The sequence below is a fragment of the Camelus ferus genome, chromosome 23, assembly GCF_009834535.1.
Source record: "Camelus ferus isolate YT-003-E chromosome 23, BCGSAC_Cfer_1.0, whole genome shotgun sequence".
NCBI lineage: Eukaryota > Metazoa > Chordata > Mammalia > Artiodactyla > Camelidae > Camelus > Camelus ferus.
In genome coordinates, this window is record NC_045718.1 from 368,190 (window position 1) to 395,124 (window position 26,935).

The 26,935-nt window shown below is 40.3% G+C and overlaps 2 protein-coding genes across 4 annotated transcripts in view; one reads left to right on the forward strand and one right to left on the reverse strand.

Annotated features, from left to right (window-relative positions):
• RAB3GAP2 (RAB3 GTPase activating non-catalytic protein subunit 2) overlaps positions 1 to 13,939 on the forward strand; it is a 75,272-nt gene extending 61,333 nt beyond the window's left edge. For 2 of the 3 annotated variants that reach the window (XM_032466748.1, XM_032466749.1), the window contains 9 exons: positions 399 to 465; positions 2,207 to 2,277; positions 4,476 to 4,511; positions 5,814 to 5,888; positions 6,190 to 6,408; positions 9,610 to 9,699; positions 9,890 to 10,111; positions 10,979 to 11,137; positions 11,349 to 13,939. In XM_032466748.1, coding sequence (XP_032322639.1) covers positions 399 to 465; positions 2,207 to 2,277; positions 4,476 to 4,511; positions 5,814 to 5,888; positions 6,190 to 6,408; positions 9,610 to 9,699; positions 9,890 to 10,111; positions 10,979 to 11,137; positions 11,349 to 11,504 — 1,095 coding nt within the window. In that variant the 3' untranslated portion in view covers positions 11,505 to 13,939. The other variant, XM_032466750.1, reaches the window with a different exon arrangement.
• A 605-nt stretch (positions 13,940 to 14,544) lies between these two features.
• The window catches only part of IARS2 (isoleucyl-tRNA synthetase 2, mitochondrial), a 42,990-nt gene continuing 30,599 nt past the window's right edge, over positions 14,545 to 26,935 (reverse strand). The window contains exons 15-23 of the mRNA XM_032466751.1: positions 24,286 to 24,394; positions 23,237 to 23,339; positions 21,845 to 21,970; positions 21,069 to 21,200; positions 20,170 to 20,276; positions 19,086 to 19,231; positions 18,217 to 18,407; positions 16,272 to 16,416; positions 14,545 to 15,054 (exon numbers count right to left, since the gene is read on the reverse strand). Of these exons, the coding sequence (XP_032322642.1) occupies positions 14,912 to 15,054; positions 16,272 to 16,416; positions 18,217 to 18,407; positions 19,086 to 19,231; positions 20,170 to 20,276; positions 21,069 to 21,200; positions 21,845 to 21,970; positions 23,237 to 23,339; positions 24,286 to 24,394 (1,202 nt within the window). The 3' untranslated portion in view covers positions 14,545 to 14,911. The remainder of the gene's footprint in view (positions 15,055 to 16,271; positions 16,417 to 18,216; positions 18,408 to 19,085; positions 19,232 to 20,169; positions 20,277 to 21,068; positions 21,201 to 21,844; positions 21,971 to 23,236; positions 23,340 to 24,285; positions 24,395 to 26,935) is intronic.

Below are 26,935 nucleotides of genomic sequence, written 5' to 3' on the forward strand. Positions count from 1 at the left end.
CACAGCCTGGTGCATAGTAGTTGCTCAATAAATATTTATTGAGGGATGAACGATTGAATGAATGATACTTACAGAGAACCAAACCTATTGTTTTCACATCTGTGTGAAATTCAAGTCTTCATTGGAGAGAAAGAACACTGCTCTGATGTACAAACCACAGTAAATTTTGAATCTGGATGCCCTAGGAATTAATCATTATATAGATAATGTAAATTTAAGAGAGATCATTGACATTACCTTATGAAAAATTAATTCCTACCTAATAATTCCATGTTTTTATAACATTCTTTGGTAGCTTTATATAGAAATTTATGTAAGAAGTCTCCATTTGTATTTGAAACACCTGTTAAATGATACTCTTCTCTTTTTTTCTCTCCTTTTTGCTCCCTCGATGTAAGGAAGCACGTTTTTTTGTTCAGTCAATAGAACACTTGAAGCACATTCTTAATGCACATATTCAGAATGGTAAGTAAACGGACGTTAAAAACAAAACTGTTTCATTCAGAAGAGCCAGGTCTCCTTAAATTCACAGCCTGTTAATTTTTATTTGATGGTGCTGCCACTACACATTAGTGTGTATCACTAAGTGCAAAGTACTGGCTGTTGTTAACTGCTTGGAAAAATGCCGTCCAGAAAGGAGAAGGGGGCTGGCGGTAATTACCACCTTGTCTTCCCTCCCATCAGTTTCCCAAGCTGACAACTGTTCCTCAGTCTAAATACGGAGAATATTATGCACGAGTTACTGACTCCCTCTTTAGTTCACAGATGGATAAGGAAAGAGGGACAGGCTGCCTAGGACCGGAATTCCTGATGAAAAAGTTAGGGAGGCAAAGCCCACTAACACTACACCCTAGAAACTACCTTGTGCTTCTTTTAATAAACATGAATATTCTCCACTGACTGTTCCGCCGTACCATGGGGACTGCTGACGTCTCCTTGAAAAAAATGTTACAAATTGTAGAGAAATTATAAACAGGTTGTTGGTTCCATTTACTAGATGGAGGAGTGTCCCTGTAAGAATTAGTCGGGGAGGTCAGTACGAGGCTAGTCAGATGCTGGGACAGTAAGTTAGTAAGATACCAAGTGGTGAGAGTAGGTTTGGGGCCAGGTCAGGGGAGGTATCACCTTTATGTCTATGTGATAAATTCTAGAGAAGCTACTTCTTTCCTCTCCTGTAACACCTCCTTGCAAGTGGAAGTCAAATTGCAGAAACTCTACAATGTCTCATTTTACATTAAGAGAACTTGAAGTTTATTTTATGTATTCATCTCTTAGGTCTTACTTTCTTCCGGGGGTGGGGCGGGGTGGGGAAAGATTTAAAGTGTCTTGTTTGGAAAAATACGGTCTCTAGAGTATTCTCCTTACTGATAAAATTAAGTTACCTACCGACATCAGGCTAGTATTTCTTCAAGTTGGATACTTTACCCAGTTTGTACATTGAGTAAGCGTCCTGGCTTCCTCACAGACTCTGCAGGACCTCACTCCGAGGTGCAGAAGCAGCTGTGTGGGTCATAGTAACAGCATGTGAAATGTCATGTTTACACTGCCTGATTGACAGCTGCTGTTGGAGAAATTCTAATCAATGCCACAGTTCATTGTATGTGGATGTATAAAGCCCAGATTTTTTTTGTCTGGCTGTTTACAAATATTTTTTGCATTTTGTTTTGCTTTTTCATACTTCTTTATATATCACTGTGGTGGTGATATTTCAGAAAAATCCACTGGGGTTGTTTCCAGTGTTCGGCAGTCGTGCACAAAGCAGAACACTGAGGTGGACACTGCCAGCCACGCTCCAAGCGGTTTTACCCATTTATTATCCTGCCAGCAGTGTCAGAGCATTCCTTTGTTCCACACCCTTGTCCACACTTGGTGTTGTCGTGAACAACAAAAATTAGCCTTTCTGTTGGTTGTGTAATGATATCTGTGTGTCATTTTTAAACATTTACATTTCTCTCATAACCGGTGATATGATCTTTTTTTATGCTTATGGGCCATTTGGATATAGTCTCATGCAGCCCAGATCTGATTTTTAGTAAAGACAGATTTTTAAATAATCTTATAAATGTTAAAAATATATAAGAAATAATGTCTAAATAAATAGCCCAGATAGTTTCAGAAGCTTAGGGAAGACAGAGATTGGTCACGTATGATGAAAGAGAGAACATGTGCGCACCCAGCTCCCTGCTTTGCTCTGCTCGCTCTGCAGGCATCGCGCTGATGATGTGGAACACGTTCTTGGTGAAAAGGTTTTCTGCTGCTACATACTTGATGGATAAGGTAAGGTAACTTTAGATTTCCTGTACTGATTTCTTGTTTATTTGGTTTTCTTAATAATTGGCTGATATAAGAAAGGTTATTTACACAGGGCCTTGTTAGACTCTTTTTTGACTTGATACTACATTTCACTCATGCTCAGTAATTCCCAGTGCTGGCATCGTGAGGACTTCATCTTTGAAAGAGAGTGATATCCTGTGAAAGCCCCTTCCACCAAGTGATTAGGACCAGTGGTTGATTGAAGCAAGGATTTGCACTTTAATTAAAACATATAATGCACAATTATTCACCCATCTTTGGATGTAGGGCCAAGATATTTTCTCTAAATGGGGTCGAATGCAATTTTACTTTGGTTTTCCTAAATAAACCTCACCCATAGTGCATTGCCTATGGTTTCTAGATCCTGTTTCTTTAAAGCTGTGATGCAATCTGAGTGTAAAATCTTCAGATTTTTATAACTTATCCCCTAATCTTTCTAATTGTTTCTGTTATATTTACTCCAGTAGTCCTAGGAGTTAGCTGCTATCCTCCATAAATTTTCTAAAGCATTCAACATAGTATTCATATAAAGAACTTGCTTTTTTTTCTCATTCATATTTCATCAGTTGTTTAATTAAATTACATAATTACAGTGTGTACAAACAGCATAAGTAGATTTGGAAACACACATAACAGGGGAGTATATAACTCAGCTGATGGGAGCAGAAGCTGCCGGCCTCTCAGAGAGAAGCCTCTGGGCTTCGAGCCAAGCGGCAGGGCCCTAGTCAGTGTGTGCTGTGGGCCAGTTGAGGGTGTGGGTCACTCTGGCAGCAGTCAAGTGGATGTCAGGAGAATGACCACCATAAGGACAACATGTTCTTTTGAAATGAACAGTGACAGACATTCCTCAACCCTGGACAGAATACAGCTCAGACCTACTTTAGGCCATAGCTCCTCTAGAAAATGCTTTGACATCATTGGTAACAGGTTTTTCTAGTTAAATCTAACTATTCTTTCCTGGGATATTAGTCAGCCATGAAAAAGAATGAAATAATGCCATTTGCAGCAACATGGATGGACCTAGAGGTGATCATACTAAGTGAAATAAGTCAGAGAAAGACAAATATCATATGATATCACATATGTGGAATCTAAAAAAAGGACATAAATGAATTTATTTACAAAACAAAGAGTCACAGACATAGAGAACAAATTTATGGTTACCAAAGGGGAAAGGGTTGGGGGTAAATTAGGAGTTTGGGATTAGCAGATACACACTACTAAATATAAAATAGATAAACAACAAGTTCCCACCATAAAGCACAGGGAACTGCATTCAATAGCTTGTAATAACCTATAATGAAAAAGGATATGAAGAGGAATATATTTATGTGTAACTAAATCCCTGTGCTGTACACTAGAAACTAACACAACGTTGTACATTAACTATTCTTCAATTTTTTTAAAAAAACTGTAAAAAAAAAAAAAAAAAGACGATTCTGGCAACAGGATGAAGTATGTTGAAAATGGGGAGGGCTGAGCCTGGTGTTTGAAGGCCATCGCAGTAATCTCAGTGACAGGTGGCGAGGCAAAGAGATCTTTGTCCTGCAGTCCCTTCTTCCACTGTCGCTGTTTCCTGTGAGTTGTCTTATCAGTAATGTTCCTGAGGGGCAGAACTTTATCTCCCATTTACTACCCTGTGGAAAGTATACAGTAGGATCTTACTGATTACTTACTAAATGAGGACATCAGCTGATTTTCTGAGCCAGGAATGTAACTTCTGTCTGCTTCAGAGTGTTCTTCTTTCTGACCATTTAAAATTACTGTGTATCTTTATCACCAAGCAGAAGTCTTAGCTACTCTTAATTCATAGCCTTGAGTTTGGCTGTAGGTTTTAAGGCAACATAGTTATTTGAGGTTACAAAGCGGGAACCAGATTTTTGGAGTCTGTCTTATTTAATAGTTCAAAAATAAGTATTTTTGAAAAGGATTATTTGTGAGCCCAGTGCAATGTTTTTCATAATATATTTTCAAGTTCCACCACAGAATTAATTGCTTTGTGTTATGAGTAGAACCAGCATTTAATTGATGAAATTAATACTATATTTTTAGTTGCATTTATATTTTTTAACATTTGGTAACTTTTTACTTTCTGTACCATAGTAATGCCTTTTGATTTAAATTATTAAATAAATACAGCATTTTGTGTCCTTTTATCTTAGGTTGGAAAATCACCAAAGGATAGGTTATGCCGAAGGGTAAGTGACTCTCCCTTAACTAGATGTACAGTTGTTAATCTTGCACTTTCTGTGGTCCCTTATTAACTGTGGGGGTGAACTTTGCCTTTTACCATTTTGATGACATATCAGGAGATAAAAATGGAAAGAGAATACTGTATTAGTAAGGAAACTGGTTATGGACTATGACCAGTTTTAATTTACCTTTCCAGATGGTCAGATAGTATGTTTAAGCTAAGTTTGACAGGATGTCTTCAGCTTTGGACTGTGGACAGGAGGATAACATGTGGCCACTGCTGTGTATTTTTGCTGTATTTTTCAAATTAGTAATTTATAATGGAAACTCCAACGTCAAGTTGAAGTAGGTTGATACGAGTAGTGGATTTGATCTTCCTTTACATAAAAACTGTTGTACAAATGGTCTCAAATAATGTTCCAGTCCATGGATTCCGGGCAGTGATGAACAGTGCTGGCTTTTGCTCAAAGCTTTGAAATATTCTTATTACGAATATCTCAAGAAATACCGGGACACAGGCATCCAGCCATCATTGTAGTCCCTTGGTCCTGAAAACTCTCCGTTCCGTTGTTGAAGCATCCATCTGTGTGCTCTTTAGAGTGGCTCTGTGAATACAGTTCGTGTACATGTGCACACACACACACACACACACACACACACACTCTCTCTCTCTCTCTCTCTCTCTCTCTCTGAATTACTTAAGGATGGATTACTTAGGGATGTGAAGAATTCATTGGTTGTCGGTTTAAAAAAGATGGCATGTGAGTGGAGAGGCCCCATCAGGGAGTCAACGGGAAGGAGCCGTTGCCCACAGTATCAGTCTGTCATTTAGGTCACGGGCTTGGGGGTCCTAGGTTTGTTTAGAGGGTTCAGTTCAGCCCCTAAAATATGCTCTGAAACCAGACCAGGCTGTTTTCTTAGAACTTTTCAGGTCAACTTCTCACGTGTGAATCCTACCGAGTACAGTGGTTATTTGGTGAGCAAATGCCTCAGCAGGCTGGGCAGTGAGTGGGAGAGCCGCCCCCGCCATCTATCATTGACTGATGACACCAGCTCTTTGCGATACAGAAAGACACTCATTTTTTTTTTAAAGTTGATGGTTCAGCCATCTTTTTTAAAGCCTAATTTTAAAATTAGTTGAATCCAAAGACAGGAGTTAAAATGTGCCAGTGCCTTCACTTTAAATTCCTGCCTGTCTATTCAAATGTAGAAAGTCAGTTGAATAGGTGTGTTGTATTGTTTTTCATTTTTCTGATAAAACTAGCAGTTTTGCAGCTGAAGTTAATTATGTTCCTTTTTAAAAACAGGATGTGGGGATGAGTGATACAGCAATGACATCTTTCCTTGGCTCCTGCTGGGATCTTCTTCAGACTTTATTGGAGGTAAAAGAGATGTTTTCAGTCTGAACTGTCTCTAAGATATCAAATATTTTGAAAACCATTGGACTCAAGAGAGGACTATGAAAAGAGGTTATTTTGATTAATTCAATTCTAAGTTTTGACTGAAGCCTAACAAAAGTGGTGTTTCTTATTAGAATTTGATTTTATGTTTTCTTAATTGTAATTTGGGGGGCGGGGAGAAATACGGATTTGTACTTGGCTGCTAGTAATAAGCTCATTAAGATATTTACAAGCTATTACTTCTCCAGTTCTGAACCCAGTTCTCCATTCTCAAAACACTCAGGCAGATGTCAGCAGGGATGAAATGCAAGTGCCCATCTTGGACACAGAGGATGCCTGGCTGGCTGTCGAAGGACCAGTCTCGATAGTGGAGCTGGCCCTTGAGCAGAAGCACATCCACTACCCGCTGGTGGAGCACCATTCCGTCCTGTGCGCCGTCTTGTACGCGGTTATGAGGTTCTCTCTGAAGGCCGTGAAGCCGCTCTCCCTTTTTGATAGTAAGGTAATCCTCAGAGGATTTTGGAGCCTCTTGGAGCTGAGGGTTTGCAGGACTGTCTCCCTGAGGAGGAGTTGTCTGGTCCTTTGTGACTTGTGGAGGATTGTTCGTTGTGGGGGGTCTCTGCTCCCTCCTCCCCCTCAGGCTTGCTGCTGTCCTGAGTTACCTTAAATCTGCTGCCAAAGCTCTGCCCTCCCAGCTGTCTGCCCTTCTCATTCTTCTTGGAAAGACTCGATTCCTCCCTCTTGTGTATCCCCAGGCCTGACCTATCCTGAGTTTGAGGCATGTATTTCTACTGAATGTCTCTCTCTGAATGTGCTGTGGGACTTCAGATACCTGGTACCTAAAACATCTCTATACCCTCACCCCTGCCCTACCCTTGACCTAAACTTGCCGCTCCCCTCCGAGTTCCCCAGCTGGGTCCGTTGGTGAGTGTTGTCACCGTCTGTACGCTGGCATGAACTAGAAACCTCCAAGACTCCTGGCCCAGTTCCCATCTTCAGTCCCACCTTTGCTGTAAACTCATTCTTAGAAATTCTTCCTTAAACCCTACCGGCCCATTCCTCTCCATCGCTGGAACCTGAGCCCAGGCCTCCTCATCTTCCCTAGGCCGTCACAGCAGCCTCTTCTCTCCACCCGGCCTGGCTGCCGGAGCTTTCCTCCCCTTGGACTTAATCGTAGTCGTCCCAAGCCAATACGTAAAACACAGCCTAACCTGTGTTCCCCACCCTGGCGTCTGTCAGTAAATGATCATCACTCTCGCCTGTGAGACTTGCACACCTGAGGCACTGCTGGACACCTGCTGGCTTCCCTTGGGTTCCTGGGCCTGGGAGAGAGGCAGGTACTCCCTGCAGGAAGACCCTCCCTGAAGGGGAGAGCCGGGCACCGCCGAGAGCGCTCGGCTCCTCCCAAATGCACCATCCATCTGGGGGAGCAGGAGACTTGGAATCTATTATTTCCTGCCGCGTGGAAACATGGAGCCCGAGGAAGGTGGCTTCCCCACCAGAACTAACCTTCCCTGCCTTCCCGACCACTCCCTACCCTGTGCTCTGGCCACTGTGAACTCCCCTCACTCCTCAGAGAAGTTGGACATTTTTATCGTTTCTTGTCTTGTTTGCATTGTTCCATTTTCACAGGCCGCTATTTTGTATGGCCAGATCCTGTTCATTATTTCCTTATCTCTTCAGCATCACTTTCCCTTCAAAGTTTTGTCCACCTTCCCTGAACTCACCACCTCTGCCGTCTTCCCGTGTCTGTGTCGTGCTGGGCATGTAACAGGGGCCTAGTGAATGTTTAGTGCATTTATCATTACGGAGATGTTACAGGAACGTTACATGACAGAGGTCTGCGGAGGGGATGGCAGTGAGCTGAGTTTGGGAAACCGCTGCAAGTCAGGAGCTGGTGAGGATGTGGACGGGGGAGAAGTAATAAAAATCATGACGGAGCTGGAGGAATCAGCAGCCTGGTGACAGCCTGGGTGGAGCGCTGCCGGGGAGGGGACTGGGATTAAATTCAGTTCCAAGTTTGGGAGAGTGGGCAGGCCGTTTACAGGGAAGCCCGTTTAGAATGATTTTGGATGTGGTAAGTTTGAGAGTAAATATAAGCAGAAATAGTATGTTTTAAAAAATTTATTCCTCGTAAGTACTTAAAAAGGTTTTTTTCTTTTTTTTGAAGAACAACCAAAATAAAGCTCAGAACTCTCCTCAAAAAGGGACTCAAAACCAGAACATGTCCAGATTTGACAAGCACGGTGGTGATGTCAGTCTCGACCCGCATCACCCTGGGTGACCCGAGACAGCTGTGTGACTCATGCAAACAGAGAGGCCATGTGCTATGCTGGTGACACAGTCCCACCTCTGCCATCTACTAGCCAGAATGATTTCCTTTCTCCTGGCTGTTTTCTCACTCAGAACGTGATGATTCTCAGGCCTCCCTCATGGTCATTGTGAGGGTTAAGTGACGCGGTCAACAGGAAGTGCTAGGCCGTGTCTGGAGTGTAGTAAATAGTAAGTGTGCACACACCCCCCCAGCGCGTGGGCCCTCGTGTACAGCAGGCCCCGGCATCTGAGACCGCCGGGTGGGAAGCACGGTGACAGACTGGGTGAGCGCGTGGGAAACTTTCAGACAGTGATGAACAAATGCAGTGGCTGTCCTAGGAAGTCTGGTGCTTCTCATCCCTGAAGGATGTCGCTTGACCCTACTTGGCATTCACACCAGAGGACCTGCAACCATTGATGACTAGGTCTAGAAAGTATTAGGCGATATGTGGCATGACTTGTTTGCAGCTGAAAAAACAGCAACCCAGGATGGTGGGGTCACTTGTCCAAGGGAACCTGGTGGGAAGGGGTGGGCCAGGGACTAGAGCCAGTGGGGCCAGTGCTCTTTGCTCTGTATTGCACCTCCTCTCAAGGAACTTCTGAAGTCCTATCTTCTGATAGTCTGTCTTGGCTCTTCAGACACACATCTGTCCTCTTAAACAGGTGTTCGTTTTTTTTTAACAGTTCAACAAGTATTTTTAAAGGATTCAGAGTACACACTATGTACTTGTTATCTCTTATTGCATAACAAATTATCCCCAAAGTTAGTGGCTGAACACAGCAAATGCTGTATCATTTTTGTGAGTCAGGAATCTGTATTCCCTTTCAAAGTGGTTCTGGCTCAAGGTCTCTTGTGAGTCTGCAGTCAGGGTGTCAGCCAGTCTCCCGGGGCTCAACCCAGGTGGGGTTGGGGGACCCACTTCAGGCTTACATGACTCTTGACGGGATTCAGTTCCTTGCCACACACGTGACTCAATAGGGCGGCTCACAGCCTGGCAGCTGGCTTCCCGGAAGGCAAGTAAGGGTGAATGTGAACTTTCAGGGCAGGAGCCACAGCCCCTTAGTAACCTGATCTTGAAAGTGACATGCTGTCATCCCTGCCCCTTTCTGTTTACCAGCAGTGAGTCACCGGCCCACGCTTGGGGAACAGGACTACACAAAGCAGGGACGCCAGGAGGAGGCGACTGGGGACCACCCTAAAGGCTGCCTACCACGTGCTAGATAATATTTATACAAATTAAGTGAATAAAATTCAGAAGTGTTATTATTCAGTAACAAAAAAATCAAATCATTATTCTTGATTAAATGACTTCATTTTTTAAATCTTTTTTTCCTCCCCTTAATAACAATCCATACTCATCAGTTTTCTTGGTCTCTTCTTTTTCTTTAGGGGAAAAACGCATTTTTTAAAGACCTAACTTCAATTCAGTTATTACCTAGTGGGGAAATGGATCCAAATTTTATTTCTGTACGACAACAGGTAAATTCCAGTTCCTGAGATGGCCACTTGGGAGGTTTTCTTTCTTTTTTATTTTTAATTTAATTTAATGGAAACAGTTTTCATGGAAAAGTCACTCTAATTGACAGAAAAGCCAATAAATACTTGAACTTAGTATTTTTAAATGAAGCATACTAACAGGAGGTTGCCGCATTTGTTTCCCCATTTCCAGTTCTTACTGAAAGTTGTCAGCGCAGCTGTCCAGGCCCGACATGCACTCGCAAAGGACAGAGACTCCTTGGAAGAGGCTCCAGCCACTCCTTTTGAGAAGGAGCAGGACTGGCCAGTTCTGGCCGTGAATCTGGCCCATCACCTGCAAGTCAGTGAGGACGTCGTCAGAAGGCACTATGTGGTGGAACTCTACAACTATGGAGCTGACCACCTGGGAGAAGAGGTGATCATCGCCCTGTGCATGTTACTTGGGCTCGAGTTCTAAAAATTGATAATTGGAGTAAAGAGTCAGTAAAGTGTCCAGTAAAGCTTTTCGCTTTTCCTTTTGTTAGAACTTCTAGGTATAAAAGTAGAACAAGAGAAGTAAACTAATCAGACTCCTGTGTCTGGTCAGTATTCAGTGTAACCCGTGCAGTATGCCGGCCAGAGCAGCCAGGGTTCCTTCCCCAGACCTGACAGTCTCCTGGCAGGAGCAGAGCAGCACACAGAATTGTGCACTGAGCAATAAATGCTGGGAAGAAAATGAACAAGGTCGTGTGAAGAAACAACAGCTGCTACAACAGGGCAGTCAGAGGTGACATCTGAACTGAGCCCTCAAGGATAAGCAGCTGCAGCCACTGAGAAACCTGGGGGCACATCACTAGGGACAGAAGTAACAGGAAGTAAGGAGGCCCTGGGAGGGACCAGCCTGGCCAGGCCGGGACGGGTCATAGGCGGTCTCACAGCCCATGTTTACCTGAAGGGCACCCAGAGCCATTAGAGGGTTTAAGCAGTCACGTGATTTAATGTAATTCCCTGTCATTGCCCAAAGCTTGAAAATGACTCCTGTCGTTAAACTGAACTGAAAAAATTAGGCGATGGGAAAAGAAAAACCAGGTGATGAGCTGATTTTTAAAAAGTGCAGTTCTGGCTATATTCCACTCCTTTGTTTAATACTGATGAGAAATCTGGGTTTTAAATGCTGTTTGAGTTGGACTTTATTTTGGTGGTATATACGGCCACAGCTCAAATGTGCACCAGACTCTTCACCGTTCCTGCAGTAAACTAACCTGTTAGCTCTTACACTGTTGGTTCCCGCCCGTCCCCGCAGGCCATCCTCCAGGTTCAGGACAAGGAGGTCCTCGCCTCCCAGCTGCTGGTGCTGATAGGGCAGCGGCTGGCGCAGGCCGTGCTCCGCGCGCAGACCAGGGAGGGCCTGGAGCTGCTGGCCAGGCTCCCGCCCACGCTCTGCACTTGGCTGAAAGCAATGGTACGTGCGGCCCCGGTGGACACAGGGCGGGGCCGCAGGGGGGTTCCTTCTGTGCATGTTTCATAACGGGGGGAAAGTTCTAGGTTTCATTGACTTAGTTCTGAAGAAGAGCATTTTTATTGGGAAATTACTATCCTGGTAACCGCTAAGTTTAAGTAACAATTATTTAGTTGTGTCTAACCAATGCCTTATTTTTGTGTCCCATTTGCAGAACCCCCAGGATCTTCAAAACACAGAAGTGCCCATTGCGACAACAGCTAAACTAGTAAATAAAGTCATCGAGCTTTTACCAGAGAAGCACGGGCAGTACAGCTTGGCCTTGCACCTCACGGAAGCTGTGGAAGCCATCTCTCTCCCACCTTCATGACACTCGTCTCCTGCACACAGCCTAAAATCGTGTGACTATGATACGAATTAGTGCATGGTTATTTTACATAGTAAGATCTGGAGTTTTATGGAGGGAGTATGTCTTTTTTTTTCTTCTTTTGTAAAATAAATAAAAATACATAATACTTTTAAAAAGTGCAGTTCTGGCTAAATCCCATTCCTTTGTTTAATACTGATGATAAAATACAAAAGAGTCCATTATACTATTAATTCCCATGGCAGACATTTTCCTGTTTATTTCTAATTCAAGCACTTAAGTAGCTTTATTGTTCAACTTTGCTGTTTAAAAATTGGTTGTAATTTACAGATTATGTTATTATAAGATTCTATATACTTTGTACTCAAAATGTAATTAAATTTAAATGTGCTCATGGATAGTCCCCATTAGTAAAATCAGAGAAACATCCCACTCTCTTTTAATAAATGTTGGGAAAACACCTTTGTTATCATGCTTAATCCCACGCTGGACTGGCCCTGGAGTTCTGGATGCTGACAGGTTTCTTCCCCAGAGGTTATGCTGTCCCTCCGAGGAGGACGACCTTGCTCGTGGAGGAATACTGGGTTGGAGATCATCACATTCACCAGAAGGGACACTAAACAGAACCACTAACCTGTTGTACTTGCCAAAACCGAGAGTCTGAGATCCAAGCAACACAGCAAAATTAATTATAATGCAAGTTAAGCTTTGCTTTTTGCCAAAATTCAAAGTTGTATCCACATCAGGTAACTATAAAAAATGTATTATCTTGTAAAACTTATGTTTAAAAAAAAAAAAAAGGGCAAAGATGCTAAAAAATTAAGTTCAACTCTGTTTTTCTTACAAGTGTTTAGAGATGTCTGCTTCTGGGATTTGGTAATGTTATCTGTTCTGAGGAACAGTACAGAAAATGCTTGGTGATATTACAGCTTTAGCAAACCTACCTCACAGCTGGGTTGAGAGGATAAAATACGACTAATTTTGTACCCTAGTGTGCCTAGAGCAGTCTGAGTGCCGAATAATTATTTGTTGATTAAAACCAGATTAACCAAAACTCTAAAAAGTGCTTTGAGCTCTATAAATCCCTAGTATTTATTGTGGTAGATCTTCGGAACGTAGCCATACAGTGCGAGCGCTAACATCTGTCCTGGGTCACAGCTGTCATTCATAGCAACTCGTGACGCAGGAGTTTGTTTCTTCACTTCCTTGTAAGAAGCCAACTCTAGCAACCGTATGAATGTGAGGAGTTATATCAGGAATATAAAGAAAAAGTCTGCTGTTTGAGGATATCCCAATGTAAATTCTTTCTAAAAGAGATCACATCTGAGTAAGAACTGTCTAAAACTTAGTAATTACTGTTTAATTTAAAACCCTGAAAGATAAATTTTTAAGACGTCCTGCGTATCTGGGGTGAGGGCCTGTGCGTCTGACCGAGGCGCACACCGTGTGCAGTAGGAATGCTGAAAAGGGCCTTGGGCTGGTCCAGCCTTCCTGCCTCTGCTTGGATCTCCGCTGCCCCATTCAGACACATTTATGATTTCTTGTAAACGTATCTAGTTTCATATAGTCACTTGTTATAGGGATTCTAAAAGATTAGTTCTTTCTATGACTTTTTAAATACTCTGAAAGTAGTTATGAGTTTTGGAGGCTGGTCAAGGAAACTTGGAATTACAGGCATTTGTACAGATTAAATCCTCACATTGACTCCATTATCACTTTGGGGGTAGGGGTTATTAAATAAGCATTTTAAGTAATAAAACTGGCTGAACTTACTCTAGTAGGACATATAATCAAATCTGGAGATTGTTGAGAATATTAATAAGCTGAAATGTGTTTCCTAGAACCATAAAATCATTGAGTCTCTAGTTAGATTTGTAATCCTAGAATTTACCATTCGAAGAATTTTAAAATTGAATTCTGAGTTACGTGGTTAAGAAAAGCAGTTAAATATTTTACTGTTTCATTAAGGGCTTTTAAAACAAATCTGATAGAGGGAAGGAAAATAAATTCTTGCATCCATGAAGGGCTACAAATAAAAGAATTAGACTTTATATCGAACAGATGGTGTCTGAAACAGAGGAGGCTGCGCTGACTGCAGTTACGGGTGGGAGGCCGATAACCAGGGAGCAGTGTGTTCACAGATGCACTCTCACCGCCCATACACCTTTCTTCATTAACATTAAATAGGCATTTTGTACTTTGTTAAATTTTGTTGTATAATGCAAAGGAAAACAAAGGGTTCAAATTGTTATAACCTCAACACTACAGGTTGTGTTTAGACGTAGAAGTACAAAAGACAGGATAAATGCAGATGAAGGGGAATATTGCACCAAGCTCTAAATGCTTCCTAAGAAAAATGAGATACGGAGAAGAGTTTCACCTTTGTTATAAAAATTCATCTAAGGTCAGATAAACACTGTTAGATTTAAACTGCTTTCTTTAAAAAAATGATTACAATTTAAAATCACAGAAAACCCAGATTTAGTAACACCAAGTGTACATGGAATAAGTTCACTTAGCAGTTGCTGTGGTTCATTTATAACAAATATTTTTCAAGTACTCAATAGCAACAGTGAAAGCCGTCTCTCACCCTGACAGGAATGGATTTGTTATATTTCCGCTGCATAGAATTAGCCATCCCTAGGAAGATTTTAATCCAACACTTAATTGTTTATAAAAAGGCCTATTATCTATCTACTGTAATGTATTGTAAGTAGTCAAGTTCTGTATATACTGCTATTTTCTGTGTCTGTTCATTGTTGTGAACTTATGTATATTAGTGAAATAAATTTTCAGCTTTCATGTTGTTTCCTTAACATTTATAAATACAAGTATTAAGATTTTTCCCCGACTTTAACAAGTTTGGTGATGTTTTTCTTTCTGATGCAACCAAAAAACCTAGCTGTTCTGAAAAGGCGGATGTTTGCTGTTAAGACAATGTAATTACTCTTTTCATGCCTTAAGGGGAACACACCTCTGTCATTTCTCCTCTTCAAAACCACATTTTGTAACTTGATAGTCCCAACTTCCACAATGTCAGTCAGTAATTTTCGAGGTGCCTTTATTTTCAGACATTCTAGAACGTAAATACTGAGTCAGGAAGGTTTATGAAATATGAAGCACTTTGTGCTCAGCCCCCTTTGTAGGCAAGCACCGCAATGTCCGTGTTCTGAGTAAACCCATGGTGGATCCACCTGCATCTGTACATTCTCCACATGTATATACACAGTATGTTTCATCTAGTTACAGAAGAAGCTTGTCATTCTGACTCTCACCCTCACCCTCTACCGTTTACTCTTCCACTCATTACCGGAATCCTGGACGTCTGCCCAGTGTTGTCAACAGCCCACCTGAACCGCCAGTCAGGCCCACCGCGGGTTCCCGCTCAGCCGTCAGCACACAGCGAGGAACTACTTTCCTCCCACGACCTCCGCGCACCGGGGACAGAGTGTCTCCGATGACTCAGCCGTGTACTTCCAACAACGAGGGCATTTCTCCTTGGTAGTTGGCATGACAAGTACTTTATACGAAGACTCTTCACGAATATCACCACCTGTGAAAGAAGAACACAGGAAGAGAATTTCTGACAGGCCACTGAACTTGTGCGACTTTCTGAATTGGTTTGCAGGTGCTCCTTGTTCAAAGCTTCCTCCTTCCTGCCTTGGAAAACACCGCTTCGTGTGCACACCTGTACATAGACAGCCAAGACCACAGAATCACACAGCCTGACGACTGAAGGGAGCCGGGGAATCTGAGGTCCTGAGAGCCGGGCTGGTTTCTCCCCAGAGCACGGAGTTCTGTATCTCCTCAGGCAGAGCAGACCTTCCCGCTGTTACGCCGGGTACAGCTCTGATCAATTACATTGCCTCTCCAGCTACATACACACTTGATAAGAAATTTTAAAAAGAGCCAAATTAGAGTGAAAACTGCAGTGTCCCCATTAAAACTTCTCGATTTGGACAAAAGGGAACAAACATTTCTCCATGATTCACAGACCTCAGACTGATCATATATATAGTAAGGAAAGTAAATTATTTTCTAGTCATTCCACAAAGTACTTAACTTTGTGAAAAGCAAATCAAGGCAGAATCTTTACTACATGGTCAATGCTGCCAGGCCTCAAATTTAAACTGATGCCTATAAACTAGCCTCCCATCTCCTGCTGGTACCTAAAAGCTATTATGAGAAACAGAGACAGCATCACTTTTCCCAAAATACCTGTGTTTTATTCTTTGCTAATGTTACTCTGCCTCCATTTCCATAAATGACAGTGAATTAAGTTGACAAAAACCCTCTAATCAAATAAATATCTACAAAATGCCTGTTTATAAGATACCACTGTGGGAATGAGTTCAACAAAACGTCTTCCCTGACTCCTTATTAAGAACGGCTACATAATATTTTAATTTGGGGTCTGTATAACAAGAAACTTCAGAATCATTGCTGGGGAAGGGTGGCAGGGCTGGGTAGTGCTAAGTATCAAAGGACAGGGACACAAAAGCCAAACGAAAAACAAGGCGGACTGACTTCCCATACAATGACAACTACTTATTCCCTCTTCTCCCCCTCGCCCTGTGGTCCCAAGATCACCAGGTGGGACGCTTCTGAGAGCTCGTTTAGAAACTTGGCCACTGTTGACATCGTTTCCATAGAAAATGTGGTCCACGTGTGTATCTGCCTTTAGGATACATGCAGTCCACTGGAAAGCTGCAGATGACCTGTAATTATTATTCACTTCTCCAGACACCACTGTTACTCTCACCTCCTTACCTTCTAAATTGATGAGAAATGTCCCTTTAAGCTCAACTGCACCTGCAGTTATTGCTCGTGGTTCCTGAGAGAGCAAAGTTGTCTGGGACGCCATCATTAATTCATTCAGCTGGGAGGTGCTGGACGTCTCCTCAGCTTGCAGCATCTGGAGATCAGCATTTGAAAGTTACTATCTCCATTAAATTTTTACCATAAACCAAGGTTATAAAAACAGATGCTGCAAATTCTTGTGTTTGGTGGGGAACCCTTTGGGACCATCACCTCTTGAGCTAATACTATTAATTACATCAATTCTTACCAGTATGAAAGGTTGTAACTAAAAACTTAATAGTATTTATTAAGAATATGCTCTATGCCAGGAACTTCACACTTTGCTAGATGCTGTATGTCCATCCAGTATTTCAAATCATCACAAAACATCTACAGTGCTTATTATCCCCATTTTACAAGTGAGGAAAGCTGCTCAGAGGTTAACTTGCCAGAGGTTCTCAACCAGTACGTGGTGGAGCTGCAACTCGAGCCCAGGCCCGTCAGCCTCGAAGCCCACACTTTCTCCTGTGTCATTACATGCTTCCTACATGAGGAGAGGGGTCAAGATACTGTCTAAACAAGGATCTGCTTCTGGCAATGCAGACCGACGGTGCAATCCGAATAATGCACAGAACTGTCTCAAACACACTGAATTGGGACACTTGATAAGCACTATACATTTTTGCTGTAATTCTGATCTTTAAAATCAATATGTGAGCTAACACAAAATTCTTTAAAAAAAAAAAACTTCTGAGAAAACAGGAGATTGAAAGATTAATTTGACTTTAAAAAATTCATACAATTAGTAATTAATAGATCCAGGACTCCATTCGACAGCCTAGTTAGTGTAATTCCTAAAGAAAATATGTTCACAGGTTTGAAAATCCCCAAGTATTTTTTCCAATATAAATGATCCAAACAAGCTGTATTTTTCTCAGCTTATTACTCAGAACTAATGAAGTCAAAGGAAACACACCGCGTTGAGTAAAAGCCCAGTATGAGGCTGTGCAGCCCGAGCCAGGTCACCGCCCCAGGGTCCTCAGCTTCCTGGCTCGAAAAATGGAGTCACGAGCTTCCCAACTTGTGGATTTTAAAATGTGAACATCTTACTGAAATCCTATTATGTGATCAACGATCTTATGCCTAGTAGCTATTTCAAGGCTCAAGTCTTAACCAACTTAATTATATTATTAAAAATTTAAATTGAACTTACCAACCAAATGAGATGGCCATTTTTTTTAGAAAACTATATGATGCCAGTAAAACTTTAAAAAAATATACTCACTGCCAATTTTCTTCTTGAGTCTTAAAACTAGAGAAAAATCCTGAGTCAATTGTCAAGTTATAAGCCCATCTGGCCAGTCAAGCCCTAAGAATCCCAAGAAGAAAGTTCTGCTGGCCCTTTTGGAAATAAAAAATAGGATGAATGCTTTGAGATCACATGATAACTTGCAAAAGCAAATGAATTTTCTTCAGATCTCATGAGAAAAAGATGAAAATCTTTTTTTGGATTTGTTCTGAATCTGGTCCAGATGGACAAAATTCTCAGAAAACCAGACCCTTAACACAAAACTCCCAATTTCTGTGTCTTTTGAAACTACTGCCACCGAATTACATGTCGCCTACTGTCTAAGCAGCCCTGAGGGCTTGCCTGTCAAGCAGAACTTCACTATACCTTCCGTCCCAACCTATAAAGGAGTAGTAAGTAGCAACAGAGGACACGTTTGCAAAAGAGAAGAAAAAGCACGGAGAATGAGGAAACAAAGAATCAGTGATAACACCAGGATTAGAAGACAGAAATCCTAATTTATAGTTTAAAAACATATATTATTTACAGCAAGATTTTTAAAAACCAAATTTCAGCTGAAGCTGAATGGCACTAACACCATTTCAAGAGACACAGACTGCTGCTGACCTCTATGATCTCAAAAAGCAGTCCAGGCTCGATCACAATGATAACCTCGTGCTCGGCTGCATTTTTGCCAGGGATGCTTCCCAGAAATGAATCTCTCATCGCACACGCACTCTCTATCGCCTCTTCCAACCCGGGCTTCTTCCAGATAGAGCTGGTTTTAATCCACCCAGTACGAAAAACACTCTTGGGTTCTTAAAAAAAAAAAAAAAGGCAAACTAATTTACACATATTCTAAACTATATATAAAGCTCTAACCATCAAATATTTACTATTCATGGGAAATAAGAATTGTTATTTACGGTAATTAGCATGGAGCCACCCTAAATGCCCTAAGTGCTTACCAAACATTTCTACCAACATGTGAAAACGTAAACAAAGGATAAGATAGACAGTAAGGTCTCAAAGGACTCCTGGAGGAAAAGAACATAGAAAGAAATATCCCAATATTACAGCAGTCGTCTCCGGGTTATAAGTAAGATCGTGAGTGACTTTTCATCCTCATTCTAAAATTCTTTGTTTCTAATTTTCTGTAAGCTTAATAATATCAGAAAAAAAACTATTACAAAAATATTCACTAAAAGGCACTATACTTTATTTTAGTAAAACCTAAAATACATTTCTGACATTTATAAAAGTATTTAACAAAAAGTGATTTCTCAATATTGTCGAGCTGCTAATACATTTCAGAAAACTCTTTAAGGTGACTCAGAGGCCATTCTGAAATTCATCCTACTCATCCACTAAATGAACAGGTCATAAAGCATTCACTGCAGATGAACAAGAGCCTCTTACAATGAAGCTGATAAAATTAGAAGTTGCACTCACAGCCAGGGCCTTTCTCATTAGAGAACAAATCAAGAATTTCTTACCTTTAACATAAGGTACGTGCTGGAACACCTCCTCAGCCAAGTGAGGAAGAATGGGAGCAAAGGAACGAACCACCACGTCCAGAATTTCGGCCAAGGCAGTCTGACAGGAGCGTCGTCGCGGGTCGTTGGCACGTTCACAGTACAGCCTGGACAAGAACAGCCTGCTCAGCAGGTGACACTTTGTCTACCACGTGCCAGGACGGGACCTGCCTCAGGCTGAGCTGGTCCTTACAGGGCCTAACCTATCGTCTCACTAAAGAACAGTACATTCCGTCATACGACTTTCCGGTAACATCCTCTGCTCCACTTGCCCCTTTCCAGGTGCGCCCACCTCCTCAAAACACTCTCACAGCCACGCCACGTCCAATCCCGCTTTTCAGAGATAACAGCTAGACAACTACGCCCGAGGAAAACCAGTAAGTCAGCTGATGCTGCTTAAAATGTGCCTCCCCACCCTCCCACCCATCAGTGTGTTAAGGGAAGGACTGGGAGGTACAGTCCCAGTGGAAGCACCTTGAGGTGCTGAGAGGCCACGGCTGACACCTCCCCTTGGCTGAGTTACCAGGTAAAGCTCACACCATCACCTGCTCACTGGATCCAAGAATGAAGACTTAGCACCAAGGCTTCCTCTAAAAGGGTATCACTGATGTTACACCATGTTATTACGTTAACAACGGCCTGAATATTTCTCTCTCTCCTCCGACAAGATCAGCAAACTCCTGAGAACAAGCACTATGCTCATCACATCATATTCACAGCCGTTACTTATTGGGCACCTCCTTTGTCAAACACAGCATTAAGCACAATACACATATTAAATTCTTTCATAGCCACATTATGAGGCAGGTATTATCATCACCATTCTACAAATAAAGAAACTGAGATCATAGGATAAGTTGCCCCAAATCATTAAGTTAGTGGGCGGCAGGACAAAACTCCCTCATCAGACTCGACTCAAGAACCCAACTTCTTAACAAGGGCCCAGTGCGGCCCATCTTGCTCACTTCTGCCTTTCAACATCTGCCAAGCAAAGCAGACACTCAAGAAATGTTTGTTGAGTATTTTAACATTCAGTCATACATACCTGTCTTTGATTATGCTGAAATAAAAGTTAGAGAGTTCTCTGGTATAAAATGCTTGCAAAAGCCGAACAACTTTTCCAAAATCATATTGCTTGTATGAATCGTTAATCTAGGGAACAAAGTCAAAGTAAGTTTGGAAGCTGGGATAAGCAAAGAAAAATACAAGTCATCATGAGCAAAATACATTCCTTCTCAAAATCTGTTTCAAAGGCAGGCAAATACAAAATAGGCAAAACACAAGAGCACTTAAGGATCTTCAAAACCTCATTTCTGGATCTCCAAGTCTACTATCCTCAGAAAACACTGAGCATTCTACTCTGAAAACTACAAAAGAACACTCATCAAAGGAAGAGAGCAGCTTTTAGATGATGAAATCACAGTTCTAAAACAGCAAAGAATGTAAATTACAAGTGTTCCCTCACTTATCCCTGAAAAGTAAAACTGGGCAAAAATCTTCATGTATGACTCTGACTTAAGGGTACGTGGGAGCAATTCCAATTTTTGAGAAAACAAATTATTCGTGTTTATAGATGAGAAAGTATCTTAAAAAAAAGACATAGGAATAGTCATTTCAGTTATTTCTGTACTCTGAGGTGTCTATTCCTTTATATCTGTAGATCTATAAAGTACAACTCTACGCCTTCCTACAGGAGAAACACTTGGAGCCGCTCTGGAGAGAAAAATGTGGTCTGAGGGGAAGCGCAGGACTACTGTTTCCACCAGGTACTCCTCTAGCCTTCTGAGAAACTAGGAAAGAAACTGTAGATTCACACCGAGTGAACCTAGGACAATCTCTCAGTGCTTTAGCTACTATTTCTAACATGGTTTGTTCCACTCGCATGCAACCCAAATTTCAACACACGACAGTGTTACTTCCAAAAGCTTCTTAGTGTACACTTACCTTGTTTGCTAAATCCTGCAGTAAGTGTAGCATGTACTGGTCTAAGACATACATATTGTTAACAGGGATGGAGTCTGTTTCTGGGTTGAAACCAGCCACATTTCCCAAAAGAAAGCGGAGTGTATTCCTAAGCTATTAATATTGAGAAAGAAATAAGGAGTCAAAAAATACATGAGCCCTTCAATGATGACTGAAAAATTTCTCTACATTTAAGTTTTACCCAACTCATGCTATTTTCTTAATGGAATATTTTATTTTTATATCATTGCTAAATAAGAAATGAAAAATAAATTCTCATTTCAAAAGCCCAGTTATAGAAACAACCAGTGTGCTTTATACATAATACATAAAAACTGAAATTTCATAATATTTCACTGTATTTCTTTATAACCTTAGGGCAGATCACTGTTTGGTGCCCCATTTGTTCATCTGTACAGGCAGGAATTTTGTTTTCACCTGTGAAGCAGGTGAAAATAAAAATAAATGGAATAAATATGGTCTTTGAGCTCCTAAAAAGTATATAAAGTTGGTATAATTTCATATTATATTAAAATAAAATATAAAAAGACAGTATGTAAAATTATTAGCATTACTATTAATATTTTAAAACAGATAAATTAGCACAGGATATTTTTTAAAATCTCACAACATGTGGAGAACTCATTTTCATTCAGCTGTGCAGTGCCAAACAAAATGTGCCTCATTTTTTTTAAACAATGATTCAGCAAACTTTTCATTCAGGAATGGTAAATAATAGAAGGTGTAATGACTCTGACCTTGTTAATGTCATCTCTGGCAGCATTAAGTACAGAGGGACTAATTGGCACTTCAGTGAAGACATTGGACTCAGCTACCCACCAGCGAAGGACATCAGCACCATAGGGAGGCTCTTTGCTTTGGTCCTTTCATCACGGGAAGAAACAAATGAATGTATCAATGGCTTTCAATTACAATTTGGTGAACAAATGCTTTAGGTCAGACTCCTGTTCAGAAATGTATGAGCATAATGTAGGCATAGAATATGCCTGTACTAGTGAAAAAAAAAATGTGACAATGAATATATGCATGTTCATGTATAACTGAAAAATTGTGCTCTACACTGGAATTTGACACAACATTGTAAAATGATTATAACTCAATAAAAAAATGTTTAAAAAAATCGATTGATCTTAAAAAATAAATCAATAGACAGACAGATAGATAGATAGAAGGTCTGGGGGAAGGTACAGCTCAGTGGTAGTGCGTGCCTAGCATGCACAAGGTCCTAGATTTAATCCCCAGTCCTCCATTAAAAGATAAATAAATTAAAGAAACTAATTGTCTCCCCCCTCAAAATTAAAAATATATATATACCTGTACTGTAATCAAATAAGGGCTAACAATCTCAGAGATCAGGCTGCATCTAAAAAATAACAAAACTGGATAGCAGAGTATGGCCTGCAGGCTTGTTTGATGCCCAGATGCTAACACCTGACACCTTCCTGCCGTAAACATCCAGGACAGCAGGTGGACGTCAGAGCCGGCCAGGATGCCCTCTCTGTGATGGGAGAGTGGGCGGGAGGAGGGAAATGGCTGCTTTTCCCTCTCATATTCCCAAGCAACTCAGACAGAGAAACGATTACTGGACACTAGGAGGGCAGTAAAAAGCCAAGGGAGTAAAACAGCAGATGGTGATTTCTTTTCTGAAAGCAACCCCAAAACAAACCAGATTACCAGCAATCCCAGATTTAATGTTCATTAGTGACTTAAAGTGTATCATTTCTAAGAATATAATAATACAATATATATATTTGGATGTTGCAATCTCATTTTTTTCTTACACTATTTCTGTTTAACTGTAAAACTACAGTGTATAAAGTTTAAAAAGCTCAGACAATTAAAAAAGGGATAGCATGCTTTAGAACCTAACTGGAGATTCAGACCTGAAATAAGTGAAAAGGGCTGCAATCTCAGCCCTTCCCTTTTTCAAAAAAAAAAAAAAAAAAAAAAAATCACATATTACATAAGAGTCTAGATTTAAAACATGGTAAGCATTTGCTATTTGTATAAAAGATAGTTTTATGAGTTTGTTTATATTTTATACATTGAAGTAACTATATTAAGGGTTTTGGCTGCCAACTTAAGAGCCTTAAAACAAAAAGAAAATGAATTTTTAGGTAACCACCTACTTGTCCTCCATTGATGACAACATCAGGGTCAACGACATTCCCAAGAGACTTGGACATCTTTTCTCCCTTTTCTCCGACGGTAAATCCATGAACAACCACCGTTCTAAGAAGACAAACCAGCTATTATAGCAACAAACACATTATAATGGTCATTTTGAAGAAGACTTATAGCCTAAAAAGAGTGTCTTAGTTTGACATAAATACAGTTTTTTCTGGACAGATAATTCAAAGTCTTAACTCTCAGCTGTTTATTTATCATGATTGTTATGTAGTTACAGAAAAGTTTTTATATTTACATTCACTAAACAATTATTTCCTGAGCATCCATCTGTTATGTACTGATTTTGATCATTAACACTAACCAGGAAAAAGTATGTCTTTAAAAAATACATTATCATCACAAAATTATTTTCAAAAAGACAACCTGAGAGAAATATATCTACTGTTCGATTGGCTTTTAAAAGCATGTTATACATGTAAATTGTCCTGAGATGGGTTTTCATTGTAAGACAGCAAAACTCTTAAAGCTACTGAAGAATCTTTCTAATTAGAACCTCTATCCACATATTTGAATAAAGAAAAGCTGTTTATCTGTAACTAAGTGACAATCCCTAATTTGATAAAATTGACTAAAGAAATGTTTTGATTCATTAGCCACTTGTGGCTATTACAAAGATAAGGATATGTGACTGGGGCTGCCTTCAGTCCAGCTAGAATATCCTCTCTACCTCCATTCGGGTCACGTCCACCACGGCCCTCAAGCTTCAGCTCTCTGTAGGTCTCCCCACTACTCTAGACATGCTGGCTTTACGTCTCCTAGGAGTTATGATCTGCAGCAGAGTGACAAGGATTCTCTGTATTGCTGTCTCCTTTTTGTCTCTCTTTTTTTTAAAACTTCAAAATTACTTCCCTCATGAGACTGAATACTGTAAGCTAATTAAGGGTATGTTTTATCATATATATTACTCAGCACAGTGCTTCTCACATCGGCAAGTACTCAGGGAGAATACTCAGTGTGCTGATTTGTTTAGCTCAGATGTAATACTTACTTAAAAGGTGATTTATTCCTTGCTGCCACACTTGTTAATAAGGAAGACTGGAACCAACCCCCAAGCTGGTCTTTTCCTTCCAAGTACAAATCTGCTCTTTGGTCAGTACCTCAAAAACAAGCAGTAAAAAACAGAAATTTAAGTTATTAAAACCGGAAAATGGAAATGAATGTTTACCAAAGTGTTAAAATATTAAAAGTTATCATGTTACTTATTTCTTGCGTCAGTTACATCCAATGGCTAGAGTGCATTCACTTGAGTTGTTACCCTCACTGTCAATTTATTAATCAAGATAAAGAAAATAAACCTTGGAGTATGATCTCCCAAACCACAGATAGCTAAAATATTATCTAAATTAGGGACTGATTCATAAAAATTATCAGTATCAATATTTCCAAGTAAACCTTTTATGAAAATAAACTATTTTTATTAATTCAACATTTGCTGAACATAATAACTTTATATGTTAATTCATTTAATTTTCATAGTAACTCTATAAGGTAGGTAGTATTATTATCCCTATTTTACAGATGAGGAAAGTGAGACACTGAGAGGTTTTATAATTTTATAAATCAAGGTTATGCAGATAGTAAGCAGTAGATATGGATTCCAAACCTAGATAATCTGGCCATGGAGTATATGTGCATAATCAAGATATTAATCAAGTTAGAAAATAATGTCTTATAAAGGGTAAGTTATTAACTTCTAATTTGATAATGATGCAGCCAGAAGATGGGCAAACTATAACAAAGCCCTATGAGTCAGGGGTTGAGGTATGAGGTTGGTGGGTGAGGGGAGGAATGAACAGACAGAGCAGATAATGGTGGATACATGTCATTATACATTTGTCCAAACCCACAGAATACACAACACCAAGAGCAAACCCCGAGGTAAACTACGCACTTTGGATGGTTATGACGTGTCAGTGTAGGTTCACCAGTTGTAACAAATGTACTCTGGTGGGGGGCCTTGACATCAGGGAAGGGGCACGTGTGCAGGAGCAGAGGGTATATATATATGGTAAATCTCTGTATCTTCCTTTTAATTTTGATGTGAACCTAAAACTGTTCTTAAAAAAAAATAAGTCTTCAAAAAAAAAAGATATGGCAAAAGGATAACAATGCTGTACAGGTAATTTAGTCTCAAATTTGTTAGGACATATGAGATGTATGCAAGCTTGAGAGCTACTTTTGCATGCAACAGGTAACAATGGTTAATTTAAGAGTTAATAATCTGAAATAAAGGGCCATTTGGCAAACATTATAAGTAACAGTAATTTCAGTCAAGAATCATCAAGGGTGCTTAACTATTAGGAGAAAATCTGGTGAGAAAACCGACTATGATTGGATGTAGCGATAGCTAATGAGATGATTAATAATAGAATACAAGTGGAAATCCTTTCCTGAAACAAGCAGATAATGAAATAGCAGGAAGTATTCCCAATCCCTTTTATCTCTTTGGACAACACATACTTCTAACCTAGTGAAATGATCCACAATCATGGAATCAAATTAAAGTTCTGTTATCCTGGAAAAAAATCACTGCTTCCACGTCTGACTAATGCACCTGAAAAACAAGGAGTTTAAATAATCTCTGAAATCTTTGCCAGCTCTAAATTTTTAAATTTTAAGACAGCCAGTTACTGCCTAAGGACCGACAGTATGCAGAATAAAAGCAATGTGAAGACTGCACAGGGGTTAGATCCGGACTGCCTGGGTCCAAATCCTGGCTGTGGCACTCGCTACTTACAGGGCCTTGGCTCAATCTTTCCATGTTTCTGTTTATTCCTCACTAAAAAGAGGATAACACCAAACTATCCTTACCTTATCAGGTTGTTCCAGAGATTAGAGAAGTAACACAAATGCTTGGGACACAGTAAACATTCAGCAAACATTAATTGTTATTAAGATTCACCATAAAGGGCACCTGATAATTCCTGATGGAGAACTGAGAAAGATTCTTCCAGGTATCTTTTTTCAAACAGTTTTATATGAAAGCATACTTGCAAAAATATGATTGGGCAGTAAACGAAACTATTTTTAAAATGCATGGTCTCTAATCCTGCCCTGAAAAATATATGTTGTAACCTCCTAATAAAATCAGCCCACTAATAAGAGCCCAACAAAACAACTAACACCTATTAAGGGTAACGTGCCAGGGTCCTGCTCATCTTCATATATGCTGAATTGCTGGAACTGCGTAAGAAGCAAAATACAATCCTGGAAAAGGAAGGGTAACCCTAGAAAATTTCTGCAAGCAAGAGCCTTTTAAGGTGGTGTGTGAAACCAGAAGAAAAAGATGGAGGTGGGGAAGTTTTGAGGTAGCAAAGCTCTGAATAAGAAATGAAAAAATAAAGTTTACAGGAATTTTCAAAATGAAGATGAGAAGTTTAGTCCTGGATAGTAAGACATACGAAGCACAGTCAAACTCAAGTGCTATAGAATTACTGTAATTAATACTGTATAATCACTTAACCTCAGATAATCAATTACTGGGACTATTTTCTGTTCCAGTAAGTTACTTAGAGTAACGCTTAGCTTTTTCACAAAAAGCACATTCTCACTTTAAGTTGTAAAACAGTGAGAAGTTCAAGAAAATAAAACCACATATATTCCCGGTACCTAGAGATAATCACTTTATTTCAGCACAT